Source organism: Trichechus manatus, unplaced genomic scaffold, assembly GCF_000243295.1.
Source record: "Trichechus manatus latirostris isolate Lorelei unplaced genomic scaffold, TriManLat1.0 scaffold00038, whole genome shotgun sequence".
Classification (NCBI taxonomy): domain Eukaryota; kingdom Metazoa; phylum Chordata; class Mammalia; order Sirenia; family Trichechidae; genus Trichechus; species Trichechus manatus.
In genome coordinates this window covers 17,991,407-18,011,629 of record NW_004443974.1, presented here as the reverse complement: position 1 = coordinate 18,011,629, position 20,223 = coordinate 17,991,407, and the positions used below count along the sequence as shown (strand labels likewise).

At 43.5% G+C, this 20,223-nt stretch overlaps 1 protein-coding gene across 1 annotated transcript in view; it reads left to right on the top strand.

The window, feature by feature from the left end:
• The window catches only part of APBA1 (amyloid beta precursor protein binding family A member 1), a 250,412-nt gene that overhangs the window by 210,334 nt on the left and 19,855 nt on the right, over window positions 1–20,223 (top strand). Inside the window, exons 5-9 of the mRNA XM_004375797.2 lie at window positions 2,540–2,723; window positions 11,971–12,003; window positions 13,012–13,098; window positions 13,730–13,915; window positions 17,665–17,844. Coding sequence (XP_004375854.1) covers window positions 2,540–2,723; window positions 11,971–12,003; window positions 13,012–13,098; window positions 13,730–13,915; window positions 17,665–17,844 — 670 coding nt within the window. The remainder of the gene's footprint in view (window positions 1–2,539; window positions 2,724–11,970; window positions 12,004–13,011; window positions 13,099–13,729; window positions 13,916–17,664; window positions 17,845–20,223) is intronic.

Sequence of the window (20,223 nt, the reverse complement as noted above, 5' to 3'; positions counted from 1 at the left end):
TCTTGACCACTGCACCACCAGGGCTCTCTTTCAGCTTAATCAGAGATTAGAATATTGGGGATTCTTGTGGGTAGAGTGGTTAGTCTTTGTTTTTCTTTTTACATTCATTATTAAAAAAAAAAAAAAAAAATAGGTGGAAGGGTTTTGAAAATTACTGTCCCAGATGAGATCATTTTTCTCAATACCTGGTCGGCAAAAATGATTAGTTTTTGTTTAGTTTCGTTGGCATTGTAAATGCATCCCTAATAATTTACAATAGAAGACTGGCAGTCTTTCACTTCTTACAAAGCATAGTCTGTCCAGATATTATTTTAGTTAGACTAGTGCTTCCCTGGAGCTCAGCTGCTAACCAAAAGGTCAGCAGTTCGAATCCACCAGCCGCTCTTTGGAAACCCTATGAGGCAGTTCTGCTCTGCCCTATAGGGTCAGTATGAGTTGAAATCAACTTGATGGCAATGGGTTAAGTGCTTCCCTGCTATACAATTAAAACCGTGTATTTTAAATAACCTAAATCTATAAAAGCTTCATGGCAGGAACATGTGGCTGATGAGAATGTAAATTATGGTACTGGTATGTCATGGGAGCAGGTCTGGCTGGATACCACTCAGGGTGTTTGGTCCAGAAGTTTTTCTCATAAAGACCAAGGATAAGACAAATAGTAGATTTCCTTATTTAATTGTTAAACAGATGCTTTGTGAAGGCTTTTCTAAAACATTGTTAATTTCTGTGTTTCAGCCACCACTTTCCTTTTAGAAAAATGAATAGATTATTTTAAGTCTGCGCCCTGATAAGTAGCTTATCAGGGGAAGCAGCTGTTTAAGCCCAAGATGAGCTGGATTTTTAAGGATAAAAATAAAGACCACTTTAGATTAACTTCCAAGAAAAAAAACAAATCGTTTCCATCTCAAGTTATCTAATTTAAGACCATAACGTTTGAACAGCGGGATAAAAATGTATATAATAGTCTCCCCAAATATGGCATTCAAGTCCAAGAAAATAGATACGTTTTAATTACAGAATTCACATGCCTTTCCTAGTGCATCCGTTGTAAAGTTATATATTAGTCCCAGATATGTTTTAATTTAGAGTAGGGTTTATAGGTAATTACGGTTAGAATCAGATGCCCCTATTTTAAATATTTAAAACTAAGCTCTGATTAAAAAGACAGGTCAGTGAGAACAGAATATTTCTATTTTCTTAGGATTGATCTGAGTGTGGGATCAGGCTGGGAACGTGATGGTCTGTAGTTTAGCAAGATTGATAACATGGGACCATGGCTTTTGGGTAATATCTGTTCTGCAGCATCAGAATTAGAGACCAGTATAGGAATCCAGGAGCCCTGGTGGCATGGTGGTTAAGAGCTACGGCTGCTAACCAAAAGCTCGACAGTTCGAATCCTCCAGCCACTCTTTGGAAACCCTACGGGGCAGTTCTAGTCTGTCCTGTAGGGTCGCTATGAGTCAGAATCGACTTGACGGCAACAGGTTTTGATTTTCTGTAGGAATCCAGACGTTCTGAAATAGGTATCCTATTTTTCTGATTTATAAAACTTGTCTCCCCAGTTATGGAGCAAATTGGGAGTCCCTGGCTGGTGCAAACTGTTAAGATGCTTGGCTACTATCCAAAAGGTTGGCAGTTTGAGTCCACCCAGAGGCACCTCAGAAGAAGGGACTGGCAATCTACTTCCAAAAGATCATGTTGTTGCTAGGTGCCATCAAGTCGGTCCTGACTCATAGTGACCCTGTTTTATGTACAGCAGAATGAAACGCTGCCTGGTCCTGCGCCATCCTCACAATTGTTGTTATGCGTGAGCCCATTGTGCAGCCACCGTGTCAGTCCATCTCACTGAGGGTCTTCCTCTTATTCACTGACCCTCTGCTTTACCAAGCATGATGTCCTTCTCCAGGGACTGATCCCTCCTGATAACATGTCCAAAGTATGTGAGACATAGTCTCGCCATCCTTGCTTCTAAGGAGATCATAGCCATTGAAAACCCTATGGAGCACAGTTCTACTCTACCACATATGGGATGGGATGCCATGAGTTAGAGTCAACTTGATGGTAACTGGTACTGGGTGAAAAGGTGGCAAGTAATAGGGACTGCTGTAAAATGAAGTTTTCTGTTCGGCCTTCTATTCACCCAGCCTTTTATCAAGCAGACATTTATTTAATACCCACTGGGTGGCAGACACCAGCTAGACACAGAAGAGTCAAAGCTGAATAGGACATGATCCTTGGCCCCAGAGAACTGACAGTGTAACAGAAGAAATGACATCCTTTATCACTGAATTTTATGTTTCATATTCAAGTTAATATTCCCATCATTTCTCAACAATAATGGGTGAAATAAGTTGCTCTAAGAAGAAACCATTCCTTCTTTTTGAAGACTAGGGATGAGTTGAGTGAAGGCAGATACAGAGAGGTGGCTTAGACAAGCAGGTCGGCTCACCTGCTCAGGGTACCTGGCCAATCTTGCAGGTGGTGAGGGGCAGGGGAGGAGCACGCACTGTGGGATGGGAATTTCCTGACCCTGCCCTAGGGTGACTTCACTCACTGCTGTGGCTCTCTGTGTTACAGTTCCTGGACCTTGTGACCCTGAAGACTTGATTGATGGGATCATTTTTGCTGCCAATTACCTTGGCTCCACCCAGCTGCTCTCAGACAAAACTCCCTCCAAAAATGTGCGCATGATGCAGGCCCAGGAAGCAGTAAGCAGGATCAAGGTGAGGGGGTGCCGTGTACTTGGGGTGGGGGGGGGTTGAGGAATAGCAGGCTGTTGCAGGCACTGGGCCACAGTGGTCACCCCACACCTCGTGTGTCCTCTCCTGAGTTCAGAGGAGCGTGGACTGAGATACACCTGCTAGCCAAATAGAAGAAAGAGCCAGCATGTGCTGGAGACCCTATATACAGTGAGACCTGTGAGAGCCGGAACTCAATGGGACTGCCTTGTTTTTCCAGTCTCGCAAGTTTTCTACCTTTGACAGGGGGCATTTTTCTATCACTCTCTATTAGGGGAAAATATTTGAATTTTCCTTCTCTTTGACAGTTTTCCTCCTTACACAGGTTCTGACTTCACAAGTTTTACTGTATAAATATTATGTATTTAGGTTGTTCTTGAGAAACAGTGCCTATACCCGTAAACATATGATCATAAACTTTGAAAACTTGATCACCTGAGGAAGGATATCGTTTTAGGTATTATGCCTCAGATTTGAGAGGTATGTTACTCACAGCTAGAGATCAGTGACTTAAACGTTCATGTTTACAGAGTTGGTTCAAACTAGGTCTCATTGCTTTTAAACCAGCTGTTCCTATTCAAGCAGATTGAACTGGCTTGGTTCAAGCAGAATGAACCATTTGATCAAATCTAACCTGGCTAGTCTGAACAAGTCAGTGCAAGGCTAACCCAGTTTAAACTAGTTCAAGCCTGTCATAACCTGTTTGAATCCGTTTTATCCAGATTTAAAAGGAGCAAGCCTGTTTGATCCAGGAAAAGCACTTTTTCATCTAGTTTAAATCATTCACAACTAGTTTGAACCAGCCAGAACTGGCTTGATCCATAGAAATGCAGAGCTCTAGAATCTCCACCACAAATGCCAACACCACCTAGAACCATGGACAAACCCAAGACTACAGGTACACCTTGCCATCCAAATGCCATTAAGTGTCACCAGCACCTAGAACCGCTGGACAGCCACAGTAGAGCCATCAGGCCATTTTTACCTAGAACCGCAGGGATAACATCACTATTGAGACCCAGAACCTGATATTTAGAGCGAGTTGGAATAAGTTAGGACTCGCCAGAATTGGTTTTATCCAGTTTCAACTGGTCACAATTGATTTTCCTCTCAAGGAATCATTCCCATTTTTATGTCTTCTCTCTCACATGTCCTTGATTTCCATCCTGATATTTCTGTGGTAATGAGGAATGAGAAGGAACTGCAAGTAGAAGGCAGTAAGTGAGAGTTCTTAGTCCCTCAATCAGAGAAAAAATATTTCGTGAGCATTTATGCGTGCAAGGCTGTGCAAGGTCCCGTGAGGGCAGGGAACTCGAGATATAGAAAGTGAGAGCCTTTTCCTCAAGCTCAGCTGTCCGGGTGGAGAAGTCAAGCCAGTGAATAGACAGGGGGCCCCAGAGGAGGAGAGGAGGATGTGAGATGTTAGGTGGCGCAGGAGCACAGGCAGCCTCGGGGGAGGGCTGCGGATCAATGATTCAGAGAGGTGCTGCAGAGAGAGGTGGTAGTTCTGGCTCTGACACGTCGTGAATATTTAACAAGGCCGTATTTCCATCAATGACCTTGACTCCTCCCCCCACCCGTCCAGTTATTCTGCAATTTCCGAGCTCCTGTGTGAATGTCCCCATGTTCCTTCTCATTGCTTTCTCATCAAGCTGCTACCATTGCTTCTGCTGCTGGGACCTTCATGAGTTGTCTGCTGCCTACCACCATTCTCCAAGCTCAGAACTGGCCCTTCCCTAACTACCCAAAGTGTAGTAAGCCCAGGCTGCAACTTTTTATTCCACTACTGAAGTTTTAGGAAGTAGGATTTATCAACCAGAGAGTAATTTATAACTGTGCCTAGAGTGGCTGCTGTCAGCACTGATGGGCCACTGAAGGGGACTTGCCAGTTTCTTCTATGTGAGGCAGGAACCCACTCAGCCACTCCATCCGGGACTCGTAAAACCTTGTCTGTGCCTAGAGGCCCAGCTGCTATGAGGTGTTCATGTCTTCTGTGGTGTTCATAAAATTAGCTTTTCCCAGGATGACTGCAGTGGGAAGGTCCTCTTATTTCGAGGGAACTCGCACCCGTTACCCACAGAGATGTGTCTTGCCCTGTGGCCCCTAACTGGAGAACTCCATAGAAGCATATCTATCTGACCTCCATACCTTCTGAGTTTTTCAGGGTAAATAATGCTACATGTAGAACATCAACAGGTTCCTGCTGAACTGCGCCATCCAAGCTTGATCTCATTCGTTCTCCCTGTCTCCCCTTACTGTAAAGAGGGGATGTTAATGCCTACAGATCTCCCCACAGTCTTCTCCATTTCAAGTTAGTATCTCCTACACACAGCATTCAAAATGAGAATGTACAAACCTGTCTGAGAGGACAAGCTACTTTTCAGGCACTGTCCCATATTAGTTCACACAGAGCACAGAACTCCCAACAAGAAAGCCTGTAGGAACACAGTTGTGAATTCTCATGCCCCACGATTACCAAATAAAGCCCTTAGTTTCCTGGGTTAGTGGTACCCTTCCCGGGTCCCCAAGATCAGTGGAAATACAAGTACCCGCCTCACTCAGTGGTTCTGTAATGGATGAGCACCCCCTCTGCAAGGTGTGGAAATGAGCAGGGCTTTTTTGGTTGCACAGTGACTGAGGGCATCAAATGCCATTAGTGGGCCAGAGCCAGTTATACTGAATACCCTGTGATGTCCAGGACAGATCCACACAACAGAGATTTATCGCCACCAAAATGCCAAAGCACCCCCATCACAAGCGCTGCTACGGCCCATTCAAGTGAATCTTTCAGAACAGAGAAACAGTGTGCCCCCAAGTAGTACTGAAGACTTCTGAGAGAGAAAACTGTTACTTTCAGATGAGTATCTCCTAGGTCCTCCTCTCCCATCAAGATTTCAAAAGCCTCAAGGCTCAAGTTTTCATTCTGGGCACCTTGTTTATTAGCCTTAAAGGCTGATTGGTAGCCCTTGACTCCTACAAGATAAAGGATCTACGTCTTTTCACTTCCCCTATGATATATATGTAGCACTCAAATGTCCCTACAGGGACAAGACAAATCACTTGAACGTAAATCGATTTTCAGGGTAGACTACTGCAGTAACTGTAGCAGATCTCCATCCAGTACCAATTGTATTGTGTATTGTACCTTCTTATTTCCACGGTGGCATCTGATAGTGTTGATAGAGTTGTTTTTTCTTGAAAGTCCAGCTCGTATTAAGAGATCAGAAAATTTACTCTTGAAGCTTCAAAGAACTGATATTCAGAAGTTCCATGGTCCATTTGAACAGCAAAATACATGGCTTTGTCAGTCAGAACAAGCAAGATGGAGGCCGTCTGGTTATAAACACAGTTTAGACCTGCTTAGAGCAGAGTAGGCATCTGGAAAACAGACATTTGTTTTTTACAGCAGATTGCTCTAGTGTGAGGGAGTCATTATAGAGTGGCAAAATTAAATTGTTGCATTTCATTTATAACTTATATGTATCATGTTATAATGTGTCCTTTGCATTTGAAAGAACTGTTGCCTGTCACGAAATATTTCCTGCCTCGTGTTCCTTTTACATCCCTTTAAGTGCTCTTCAGATTGTTTGGCTTTACACCCAGCCTGAAGCCTTTTCAGATTGTAAGTGGAGACAGCTGTGTTTAGAACCCATTGTGAATCTCAACAGACCGTAGACGGGCTCTGGGAGCCCTGGTGGCGCAGTGGTTAAAGCGCTTGGCTGCCATCCAGAAGGCCAGCAACTTGAACCCACCAGCTGCTCCATTGGAGAGAGATGTGGCTGTCTGCTCCCGTAAAGATTTACAGCCTTGGAAACCCTGTGGGGCAGTTCTACTCTGTCCTATAGGGTCACTATGAGTTGGAATCGACTGGATGGCAGTGGGTTTGGTTTCTTCAAAGGGCAGTATGTCAGGGAGCAGGCAGGGGATCCATCATATGCAGGGGGAACCTGAGGGTGCAGAGCAGTTAGCCAGATGGAACTGGGATAGACTCAAGTGGCACTTGCACTGTGGGGCCCACCATGCCGAGAAGACACTGATCTCTAAGGGAGGTGGTGTCATACGTGTTCCTAAAGAGAGACTGATGTTTTAGCAATGACTTATTCTAGGCTCCCTCAGCAGAGAGGATGCAGAGCAGAGTGAGGCTGCAGATTTTGTACTGTCCATCAAGGAAGGAAAAGGGAAAGAAAAGTTCTATGAATGTACTTTGAAATCTGTTTAGCAATATCCTGAACCACAAGCTGCCTAATTTCAACTTAGTGCTGTAATCTAAACAAAGGTAGAATAGTTTTCCTCCTTTTGTTTTCTGATTCCTTATTCTTCCCTCATTTCCCTCAGAGATACCTATCCTACCCCTTTCTCTTCCCTCTGCCCACATTGTTTGTTTGACCCCAGGGTTGTGAGTGAGATATTTGTGGTGCTTTGTCTCTTTGAACAGACACTGAACGTAGATTTCCATTTCCAAGCAGACTTTAATTTCTCTTCTATCTGTTGATTGTGTTATATGTCACTCTCATCTAGCACCAGCTGTATAACAGAATTGAACACTGCTTATTGAATGAGTACTTGTTGTTTTAAGAGTTAGTATTTTCTTAATTTAGCCATGAATTTACAAATTCAGTAGCCGAATAGAAAACTTGGAGTTGTCGTTTTTAGGCATTTTCTGCTTAATGTAAAAAGAAGGCAAAGGAATTTGGCCCAAAAACCAAACCGTCTGTATGCAAACCCCTGTGATAGGCATTTTAGGAGATAAAAGTTAACAAAGACAGAGTCCTTGACCTTGAGAAGGTTGTGTCTAATAAAGGAGCCGAGAAGAGTGCTTAGATAACAATATTACAAGGCAAATTAAGGAGTCAGAAATTAAAAGACTTTTCCTTTTATAAGAAATACAAGAAGTAAGCAGAACTGGAAGACACTTGACATTTTTCAAAGTTTTTTTTTCCATATTTGGATACTCTCTAATGAGTCCTTTCTGCCTTCGTTGTTTAGCGTTTTTTAGAAGAAAAAATATCCTTCCAGGAGGCCCCCATATGGCTTAAAAATGCATTAGAGCAATGATTCTTGAAGTGTGGTCCCCAGACCTGTAGCATCTGCATCATCTGAGAACTTACGAGAAATGCAGATTCTCAGGCTTCATCCCAGACTCACCAAATCAGAAACTCAGGGGATGGAGCCCAGGAATCTGTATGTTAACAAGCCTTCCAGGGGATGCCGATGTACGCTATAGCTTGAGAACCATTGCCCTATGGGAGAGTGGGCTGTCAGCTGTGCTGTGCAGCTTTCCAGCCAACCAGAGAGCTTGTCACCAAAAGGATTCCACTGGCAAGTAAGCTAAGGAAACACTCCAAAATAGATTTCCATTTAGGACATTTGCCACATATGATTTCCTATTAAAAACTCAGAAGTCCTGCACTAAGGAGACTGAATTACTTTTGTTCAACCAACAGCCCCCGTAATTATCTGAATGCAGAATACGTTATTGTGTGATACCTGTTAACATCCTGTTGCTTAGTATTCCCCAGAACACATTTTGGGAGAAACATAGAGAGAGAGCTTTTTCCTGCATACTGTCAATACTTAATCTTAACCTAGGCGGGGATGGCCTCCTTCCCTGAAAAGGGTGGGAATTATGCCTGACCCCTGTCTAAAACCAAAACCAAACCCATTGCTCTAGAATTGATTCCAACTCATGGCAGCCTCTATGTTACAGAGTAGAACTGAGAGGACACCAAACTTTAGGCCAGTACAGCCTGTTCACTTGTCTTACTTTCTGTCCACTACATCTCCATCCTTATGTTTCACCTTCCTTACCACTTCATTCTCTGCTCTTCAATCAGAAGATAGGGTGGCCTGCTGGTCCCTGCCTGAGCCATAGAGACAGCTTCATGTCCACTCTGAGTGTGGTGTATATGTCTTCATTCTTTCTACATGTGTGAAACTTATGCTGTTAGATTACAAATGATGCCTAGGTGTTTTTTGGTCTATGACTTGAAGAAGTCTACAGTCAGTAGAAAGGATATAGACATTTATATGAGGCCTTAGTGTTCATTATCTCATTTACTTCTCAAAATGGGGTGGGAGGCAGATCCTGTGAGGTTGGTTTTATTAACCCCACTTTATAGACAAGTAAACTGAGAAGTTTACAGGTGAGAAACTTGTCCCATGTCATACAGCTACTGGTTTGGAGTGTACAGTCAGACTGCCTGGGTTTGAACCTTTCTTCTGTCACTTACCAGCTGTGTGACATTGGACAAATTACTTAACCTTTCTGTGCCTCAGTTTCCTCTTCTGAAATATGAGGTTCTTCGAAGGCTTTTAAATTGGTACTTGTGAAACGCTTCGGAGGATACTGGTACATAGTAAGTGTAATGTCAGGAAATGTCAGCTAGGCAAAGTACAGATAGAACAGTTGAGAGGATTCCCAACATGACTAATCTAAAGTGTCTTGACAACGGTAAACGCTCAATATGCATTTGTGAATTGAGTGGCAGGATGGATGGTACACAGTGTCTGCCCTTAGCACCACACCCCGCTGGGTGATAAGCCATAATCAATCCCATGAACCATGAGAATTTAAATGGATGTTGTCATTCCTGGCTTTATGATGCATGCTGGCCTTATGTTTCTTGTGGACCTCTTTCAGCTGCTCCAGGTTCTCATTCTGGCTCCAGGACCCCCTGCCCCCATCATTGCCAGTGCTATATCTAAATTTTTAATTGTGATTTGTTCTAGGGTACTTAGAAGCCATAAGTGATTAAAAGTGATGGTGTTACTGTTAGAGAAGTGATGGGATTACTCTAAGTGCATAAGATTTTTTTTTAATGTCCTAAAAATTATTTCAAAATACCTTTCATGACACTCAGCTTGCCTTTTGGATCTTCTTCCTCATCACCAGATTCAGTGAAAAACAGAATCTGTGCGATCTGTTGGTGGCTGACATATTGTACTTTGAAAGGGTCCTTTCAGACCCTAGTTCCCTAGAGGGTTGAATTTTGACCAACCACTGTTAGGTTTTGGAATCAGAGATCATGGAAATTCCTGTATTACAGCCATATCATTTCAGGGAGGTGGTAGGAAGCGAACAAGCAGTAAGAACTGAGTCGTCATTTATTGTGAGGATTATAACTGACTCAGGTCAGGTCGTCCCCAGCAGGACTCTCAGATTCCTGTGTGAGGGTGTGGTGTAGCATCAACATAAGGCCACCCCTTAGATACTAAAATATTTCCACTGTAATGCACAGCCGTTGAAATAACGTTTGCACTCATGACCACCAGTATGAGCTGTAGGTGGGCATGTGGGAGTGAGGTTGCCCTAGCTGCCTAGGTGTACCACAGATTAGCTGTTTGGTGTTTGTACAGCTGACTCACCTGGTTTCTCTAAGTGAGGTAGTACAGGCAACACACTTTAGGTGTTAAGGAAGTAGAGATGTACTGCAGAGACGAAAGGAACTTTTCTGCCAGTTGAGTACCAAGGAATGTGAGAGAACAGTTCTTCCTCCACCCCGCACCCATTACCACAGCACTGTCCATGGTTTGACCATTCACTCACCATTATTCACACAGGATCTGTATCTATAGCAAGCCTTACCAAAGCCAAGAAGTTGCATCCTGGCATAGGTGAATAATAATAATAGAGCAGCAAACGCAAGCATAGTGCTTATGATGCACCTGGCACTATTCTAAGCACTTTGTATGTGTTTATTTATCCTCAAAACAGCCTCAAGAGGTAAATGCTGTTTTTGTCCCCACTTTACAGATGAGGAAACTGAGGCACAGAGACATTAAGTGGCGTGCTCAAAGTCACACAACTAGTAGTTGGCAGAGCCAGGATTTGGTTTTAGTCTGACTCCAGAGTCTCTGCTTTTATCAACTATGCTCTCTTTTACTTACAAATATTACATTCATTTCTAGTTAGGTACAGGTTATATTAATATTACACAAGTTTAAGGCAAGAAGTATTACTAGAGATAAGGAAGGATACTTCATAAAAGTAAAAGAGTCCATTCAACAGGAAGACATATCCGTCTTAAAGGTGTATGTACCTAATAACATAGCTACAAAATATATAAAGCAAAATTTGGTTGACAGAAGCAAAAGGAGACATGACAAATCCACAGCTGCAGCTGGAGATGTTAACACACTCCTCTTAATAAATGATATAACAAGCAGACAAAAAATAGCAGCTAGGACATAGAATATTTGAACAACACTATTAACCAATTTAACTGACTTAGTGACATCTGTAGAGCACAATCCCCAACAACTAGAAAATGCATATTCTTTTGAAGTCCATGTGGAGCATTCACCAAAGTTGATCATGTGCTGGACCGTACAGCTAAGACAGCAAATTTCAAATGATTGAATCATATAGAGTATGTTCTCTGACCTCATTGGAATTAATTTATAGATCAGTAACAAAAAGATAACTAGAAAATCCCCAGCTGTGTTGAAATTGGAGCCCTGGTGGCATAGTGGTTAAGAGCTCAGCTGCTGACCAAAAGGTTGGCAGTTCAAATCTACCAGCTGCTCCTTGGAAACCCTATGGGGCAGTTCTACTCTATCCTGTTGGGTCCCTATGAGTTAGAATCAACTTGACGGCAACAGGTTTGGTTTAGCTTTTTTGGTATTAAAATTAATAACAATTCTAAGTTATCCAAGATGCAAAGAATAGATCAGAGTGGAAGTTAGGAAATGTTTTGAACAGAACAATAATTAAAAAGGAACTTATCAAAATTTGTGGGATGCAGCTAAAGCAGTGCTTAGAGGGAGATTCATAGGTTTAAATAAAAATATCAGAAAAGAAAAATTTTGAAAATCCATCATTTAAGTTTTCATCCCAAGAAACTACAAAAAGATCAACAGATTAAACTCAAAGAAAAAAATAAGGAAATAATAAAGATAGAGGCAGAAATCAGTGAAATACAAAACAGGCCATACAATAAAGAAAATCAATAGAACTGAAAGTTGCTTCCATGAAAACATCAGTTGTAGTTAAGTGTAAGAAGCAGTGCCTGAATATTTTTACTTCCTTCTTCCCACTGCCCTCCCACCTACTAAATTCTGAATTAGGAGATTGATTGCCTTTAGAGTGGGATTTTTAAAAACTAGTTCTCCTCCCACAGAAATGCTGTATACCACTGATTGGTATTAGTTTGTCAAGTTCCTTTTTGACTTTGCATCTCTGCAAATTCTTTTCTAACTATTCTCCTGTCTCTGTTTGTTCCATGCTAAGCAGATGGCCCAGAAATTAGCCAAAAGCAGGAAGAAGGTGCAGTACAAACAACTTCATCAGCTTGGTGTTGTGCCTGTTCTTTTCATTTATTTACATTTTGCCTTTTTATTATTTCATGTTTTTGTTTTCTGCATCCAGCAAGTTTTTGTTCAGATTTTCTTTTTGAACCGCCCCATAAGCCAGTGTTTCTCCAAAATCAGTTGCCTAAAGTGGCCATTTTCTGTTGCTCATTAGTCATTTCACTTCAGAGTAACAACAGGGAGCAGATTGGAGATGCTAAATGAGTCATATCAGAGTGTGAACATTTCACCCTTTCAGGAGGATTGATGTGGCAGGGACTTGGGTCTGTTCATTTATAGTTATGTTTGATTTGTGGATTTGTCAGATTGCTGGATGCAAAACAGAAAACTTGCTGATAACCACACATGTGCGGGGTTAAGCCCTAAATTAAACAACAGATGTGTTTTTTGGTTGTGGAGCTTCTAGGTGCTTATGAACTACTCATGGGACGTTGAGGCATTGGGGCTCTTTCTTAATGGGATGGTTTCTGGAGTGAGTTGCTGCTTCTGTGGCTGCTGTGGTGGTGTGAGAACATGAAGACCCTCTTACCAGAACGGCACCCCAGTGGCTTAGTTTCCACCTGCTATGGACATTGTCCCTATCAGCTCAAGCAGGAACAAACTCTGACTTCTCCCGGAGCCTCAGTTTTGAGTTTTTCCTTCCATCTGCTGGGCTCTGAAACCTTTGCAGAAAGGGCCATTCACAATCAATGTTTCTAGAGTGAATCCACTGTAGTGAGTCACTGCTTCTTCAGGGGAAAAAGCGAAGGATGTTTTGCGTTTTTCCCCGTAACCTGGAGATGCTAACTCACATCATGTATCCATCCTCCGTGTGGGGCCTTCAGCTTTGGGGATGTAATTCTGGAGTCTGCATTGCTGTTCTGGTGACTGTGTCTTGGTGCCTCTGGGTGTGAGTTAACCTCTCCCTGGCATCTGGGTTGCAGTCATTTATAAAAGCTTCCTCTCGGTGCATTTTTCCTCTCAGGCTCCTGAAGGCGAATCTCAGCCAGTGACAGAGGTGGATCTCTTCATTTCTACCCAGAGAATCAAAGTATTGAATGCCGACACACAGGTACAAGCCAGCCTCCTTTCCTGGGGGGATGAAGCTTAGCAGCTTGGTGTCTGAGAGATGGTGCTCATGTCTGTGGAGCAGCTGTGCCCAGATGCTGGGCTCTGTACAAGCTGGAAGGTGGTGGCATTGCAAGGCCTGCTGCTGGGTGAGGCTTTGGACTATTTTCTTAAAAATGAAAGGAAAAACTAAAACATGGATGTTGTGTGTTAACAATTCTCATAAATTCTTAATCAGAGGATTCTTCAATATGAACCAGGTTAGCCTTTAAGAATTTTTATTTAAAATCACACACACATGCATGCACACACAAGAGAAAAAAAAAGACAACTACCCTTTGTAGATTTTTTATCTCTTTTTTTAACTTCTCCAGGAGAGGTTCTACTGGTGGTAAATGATTGCAATTTCTTCTTTATTTTCATCTGCCACAAATGTTCTGCTCTGGTTATTAGCTGAGGAAAAGGCCCTCGGGCAGGGTAGGGTATGCATAAACGTGCCGTCAAGGCCTATCCGTGGGCCCCAGGGGCCCACCCTACTCATGGACTGTCCCTGCCTGGCCTGCAGGGTGGCTGACTCTCTCCTGGGTCACTAGTACTGCACTGGACTTACATGTCCTCTCCCTCCCGCCCTCCAGGAGACAATGATGGACCACCCCCTGAGGACCATCTCCTACATCGCAGACATTGGGAACATTGTTGTGCTCATGGCCCGCAGGCGGATGCCCCGCTCCAACTCCCAGGAGAACGTGGAAGCCTCTCACCCTTCCCAGGACGGGAAAAGGCAGTATAAGATGATCTGCCACGTCTTTGAGTCAGAGGATGTAAGGATGGCTTGCCCCATTCTCTTTACGGGTGCCCTGGGCTGTGATTGGGTAGCCAGATTCTCTCTTTGTGTCCCACAATTGGAATCAGCCTAATTAACATACTTAAGTATATATTAATAAGCCCTTACTATGTGTCGGAAACCCTGGTGATGTAGTAGTTACGTGCTATGGCTGCTAAACAAAAGGTCAGCAGTTCGAATCCACCAGCTGCTCCTTGGAAACCCTATGAGGCAGTTCTACTCTGTCCTGTAGGATCGCTATGAGTCGGAATCGACTCTACGGCAACAGGTTTGGTTTTTTGGTTTTGGTACTATGTGTCACAGGAGCCCCAGTGACACAGTGGTTAAGCATTCAGCTGCTAACCAAAAGATTAGCAGTTCAAATCCACCAGCCGCTCCTTGGAAACCCTGTGAGGCAGTTCTACTCTGTCCTGTAGGGTCACTATGAGTCGGACTGACTCAGTGGCATTGGGTTTGGTTTTTGGTTTTATGTGTCAGGCACTGTTTTAGTGCTAGGGATAAAAGGCTAAATAAAAGAGATGTTACCCATCATCAGGATTGTAGGGAGATAGAAAATAAAGAAATACTCAACATAAAATTAGGTAGTAAGTCCTATAAGGAGTCCCTGGGTTATTCAAACAGTTAATGTGCTCAGCTACTAAATGAAAGGTTGGAGGTTCGAGTCCACACAGAGGTGCCTCAGAAGAAAGGCCTGGTGATCTACCTCCAAAAAATCAGCCATTGAATACCCTCTGGAGCACAGTTCTACTTTGACACACGTGGAGTCACCATGAGTCAGAGTCAACTCAACGGCACCTGGTCTTTTTAAGTGCGATAAGGAAAAATAAACCAAGATCAGGGAATAGAGGGGCAGGGGCTGTTTTAGATAGGGTGGTCAACAAAGTCCTCTCTCAGCAACTGACATTTGACTGGAGACCTGAATAAAGTGAGAGTGAGGACAGAGGCAGCGCAAAGGCCCTCAGGCAGGGATATGCCAGTTAGGCTTGAGGAAGGGCAAGAAGGCCAGGCCTCTGGAGAGCTTTGAATGAGGGGAAGGGTGGGAAGAATGCCGTCAGACGCACAGGGGCCTGAGCAGGTCCATCTGGGCACAAGGGCATTTGGCAGGGGAGTGAGCAACTAACCTATCAACCTCAGTTTCCTGATCTGTCCGGTGGGGATACTGATACAGATCCAAAGTTCCAAAGTCTAAAAGCTCTGAGAAACAAAAGGGATTTTTTGTAGTCAGTTGGCAGAAAAGCTTGACCTTAACTGCAGTGAGGAAATTTATAGTATTTTTCCAGTTTACTATAATTCTGGCACATTTTGTGCAGAAATATTACTGTGTTTGTTTATGGAGTACTTATCCAGGCCCTCAAAGGGATTATTTCATAATGTACAGGATAGGCACCCTGTTACTATTCTAAAATCCAGAAATCTCTGAATTCTAAAACACAGCTTCGTGAATTTTGGATGATGGCTTGTGACCTCTACCAGTCATAAAATTGATGTGAGGATTAAATGTAATGGTCCTTGTAAAGTATTTAATGCAGTGTAGGCACCTGAGAAGGACTTAGCTGCTGTTGGCTCTCCTGATTAATAATGTTGATGAATTAATGTAGGGAAAAGTTATCAAAGCCCAGTGCGGGGGAAAGAACAATGGAAGCAGGTGCAGTCTTGTGTGCTGTGTGACCTTGAGCAGTTTCCTTTGCATCTCTGGGCCTCAGTCTCCTCACCTGGAAAGTTCAGGATTAGACTAGAATGAGAACTCTAAACTCTGTTGGACTCAGCACCCTTTTTTCTTTTTTTTTTTTTTTAATATTTTATTATGATTTTGGAGAAAATTTACATAGCAAATTAGGTTCTCATTTAACAATTTCTATACATATAACTTAATGACATTGGTTACACTTTTCACAATGTGTCAGCATTCTCATTATTTCCATTCTCGTTGTTCTGTTTCCATTTTCTAGCTTCTTTTTCCCCCCCTCACCTTCTCATCTTCGGTCTAGGATAAATGTTGACCATTAGGTTTCATTTAGATGATTGTTTAGAGGAGCACTGTACTCACGGGTGACATTATTTATGAGTCACTCTATCTTTTGGCTGATAGGTGACCTCCGGGAGTGGTTTGAGTTCCAAGTTTAAAGGGTATCCAAGGGCGATAGTCTTGGGAGTTCCTCTAATCTCTACTGGTCCAGTAAGTCTGGACTTTTTTAGGAATTTGAGTTTTGCTCTACATTTTTTCCCCATTCTATCTGGGACCATCTGTTGTGTCCCTGGTAAGAAAGGTAGCAGTGGTAGCTGGGCACCATCTAGTTCTTCTGGTCTCAAGGTAGGTGAGGTTGTGGTTTGTGTAGACTACTAGTCCTATAGACTAGTTTCTTCAGGTCTTTGCTTTCCTTTTTTGCTCCAGACATGTAGAAACCAATAGTTTGTATTTTAGATGGCTACTCGCAAGCTCTTAAGAGCGCATATGCTACTCACCAAACTAGGATGGTAGGACATTATCTTTATGAGCTATGTTATGCCAATTGACCAAGTTGCCTCCCTGAGTCAATACCTTTTTTACAGTGGATACTGGCAATGCTCCCTTACTTTCCTGAAATGAAATTCAGGAAATTAAGTGATAATAGATAATATAATCTCCCTTTTTGAAATTTTTTTCACAACATAATCCAAGTAATGCCATAAATATAATAGGAAAACAAGTGAAAATAAAATCATATTCGTGACATTATGTAAATGCTTGGGCCGGCCACACCAGAAGACAGAATGAAATAGTAAGATGCTTGTACCTACTTGGTATGTTTGGATATAAGAGAACAAGGTATTCAGATGAGTGTTGTCCACACTTTCTATTTGAATTGAGGGCTAAATGCGAATGTGTATATAAAAACATGCACTGAGTCACTGTGTGTGACTGTGAAGGTGCAGGCTGATAGCGATGAGATTTAATGGCAACTCAGATCAGCATTGGTGTTGATAATTTTCCAAAGTCATGAAGCTTACTCCTGGTAAAGTTCTGGACAAAACAAAGTATCATCTTCCCTCAGCTTACATCGTAGTTATATTCTTGGACCATTTAATGCATACTAGAGCCATCCACTGCAAGTCTTTGTGTTATATATAAATTAGAGTTGAGTCCTAAAACACCACTAGTTGCCATCAAGCCGATTCCAACTCATGGTGACTCCATGTGTGCAGAGTAGAACTGTGCTCCATAGGGTTGTCTTGGCTGTGACCTTTCGGAAGCAGATTTCCAGGCCTGCCTTCTAAGGTGCTTCTGGGTGGGTTCGAACTGCCAACCCTTTGGTTAGTAGCCGTACACTTAACTGTTTGCACCACCCAGGGACTCCTTGAGTTGAGTCCCAGACTCACATAACTAGGGACAGGTGTTATATCTACATGACTGGCCAGTAGGGTATTTGAAAATTGAGGAGGATGTGCAGGATGCAGAACCACTCGTCATTGTGTAGGACTGTCCTTTGCATTGTGGGATGTACAGCATCTGACTTCTGTCCACTCAGTGCCAGTAACTCCCTCCTATCATAACCAAAAACGTCCCCCTAATATAAAAATGGCCCCTGGAAGGCATCAGTGCTCCCATGTGGAACCACTGTCCTGGCTAATGTCTGGGGCTCCGTAGTCCTGCTGCGACCCTTGGTCCTCCTGGGAAACGGCATGAGGATGTCCACAACAGCGCTGCCCTACTGACCTCCATCTTTGCGTCTCTGGCTGCTGTTCTAGGCCCAACTGATCGCACAGTCTATTGGGCAGGCATTTAGTGTGGCATACCAAGAATTCCTCAGGGCCAACGGGATTAACCCCGAAGATCTCAGCCAGAAGGAATATAGTGACCTGCTCAATACCCAGGACATGTACAACGACGACCTGATCCACTTCTCCAAGTCTGAAAACTGCAAAGATGTAGGTACTTTCCTGAAGTTATTCTCCAAGTTAGGTCAGCTGGATGGGCCCCAGGGAGAGCTGTGGAGGGAAAAGCAGAGCAGCTGAGGTTCAAGTGTATAATGCTGGGGGGCCATTGCTGAGGGGCTCCTGCCTGTCTCTGGCTCCCCTCTCTCGCTGCTATGAAGGGGCATAGACAGTGGAGCAGAGTATGCTCCCTGGAATCCTGGGCTAAGAACTGGGTGGGTTCCAAAGGTATATAGGACCTAAACGCTGCCCTTCCAGTACTAGGTAAGGGTACCGAAGAAGTTACATGTTGGTGTCAGGTACAAGCACCAGTCAGAGAGAACTGTGCTTGAGAGCCTGGAACAGATCGGGGGTTCAGACAATAAATACAGCACCCTTCAGGGACAGCCTGATTGTTTCAACTGTACAGGAGTACCAGGAGGAAAACAGGGCCCTTTGAGCTGGTCTGGAGGGCTGGGTATTATTTGGAAAGCATTGGGTGTGAGAGGGCTGGGCTGACATAACAGTGCAGAAGCATGAAGGTCAGAAAGCCAAAGACTTGTCTCGGGGAGCCCTGTATGGGCAGCGTGGCTAAGCAGAGGGGAGTGTAGGAAGGGAGACGGAGATGCCAGCATGGAGGTTCTGGACAGAACAGATGGCTTACAAGTCCAGCCAAGGAGTTTGGACTTTCTCCAGTAGGTAAAAGAGAACCTTTAGTGAGAAAGTGATCATTTTAGCCACGGGTGTATGTTAGGTGTCTTGGTTCAGGTTTCCTAGAAGGAGAGCCCATGAGACAAGGATCATGGTTCAGATGGTTTACTGGGAGAGTGCACTCAGGAGAAAGCGAATGGGGAAGCAGGGCAGTGGAGGATGCTCAGGAAGAACATGGTGTCGGTGGAGATGAGCTTCAGTCTGATCCAGGGGGAGCTCCGGGGCACAAACTTCAGGACAGAGTTGTCCCACCTGGGGTGAGGTAGCTGGCAGGCTAGTGACCCACTCATTTTATTCTTGGAAAGTTTAATGTAAACTAGAGCCATGCACTCAGAAAGTCTTTATGTTTATATATAAAAATAAAATTGAGTCCTGGACTCTGATAATTAGGAACAAGTGTTACATCTACATGACAAGCCAGTGGGATATTGGCCAGTCATTGGCCAAGGCTGGGAGGATCCTCCATTTGGCCAAGGGCAATTCTCCAGGGAAGGGGCCAGCTGTGAGCTTCAGCTGCTGGGAGGAGGGGGTATCATGCTGCAAGGGGCACCAGCAGCAACTACTACAGTGTGTGTATGAGCATATATGTATCTACAGATATGAATAAATAAATGCACACACACATATACTCTTCGTTGGATGACTCCAAGAAGTGTCTCACCCTTGTAGCATCCCTACAAACCTCATGAAGCTGCAGGTATCCAAAACCAGCCATCTCCTCTGCCTGACCAGGCAAGGCCACCACAATTGTGCACATGGTCTTCCTGTCTGCACTCTCACCCTTTTGGAATTGTGATAACATCAGTGTCTTTTTTTTGTTCTCTTTTTCCTCAATTTTCTCCTTGCAGAGAAGCATTACTGTCATAGGTATTTATTTTTAACTCAAGAATGCTCAATATTGGAGAGAATTTATGAACCACATTTATAAATGTGGGATGGGGGAGCTGTGCATAGAATCCAAAAGCTATTTCTTGAAACCACAACACACCAGCAAAGCTACCACCATTGAGGACTATGGAGTAAAAACTTGGTGTATTCCTGAGCAGGATTGCTTATGTGAAACGAGAGAGTGACGAGGAAGGGTATAGGCCTGTGTCTGTATCTGTAACACCAATACCACATCTGGGTGGTTTTAAAGAACCAAAATTTATTTTCTCACAGTTCTGGAGGCTGAAAGTCCAAATCAAGGTCTTGGCTGTGTGGGTTCCTTCCGGGTTGCTAACCCTGAGTGTTCCTTGGCATTCCTTGGTTCCTTGGTGTTCCTTGGTTCCTTGGCGTTCCTTGGCTTGTAGACAGTCCTCACGTGCTGTCTTCCCAGTATCTGTGCTCTTCTGTGTCTAATCTGCTCTTTTTATAACTCGGGAGTGATTAGGTTTAGGACACACCCTACATTGATATGGCCTCGTTAAATAACAAAAAACCCAATTTCCAAACACAATTACATCCAGGAGAATAGGGGTTAGGATTCCAGCACATGCTTTGGGAGGACGCAGTTCAGTCCATAGCAGCTGGTGTTAAATCGTTCTGTACAAACACCAGATGTCATGGACTACAGAGAAGAGGGATCCCATGGAGATGGAGTCATCGGTGAAAGTGGCTTTCCTTTTTAGTAAAGACGGGAGGAGGGAAATGCTTTGCTTTCTACCAGTACCCCAAATGGTTGCTAATTAAGGCTTCTTGTTT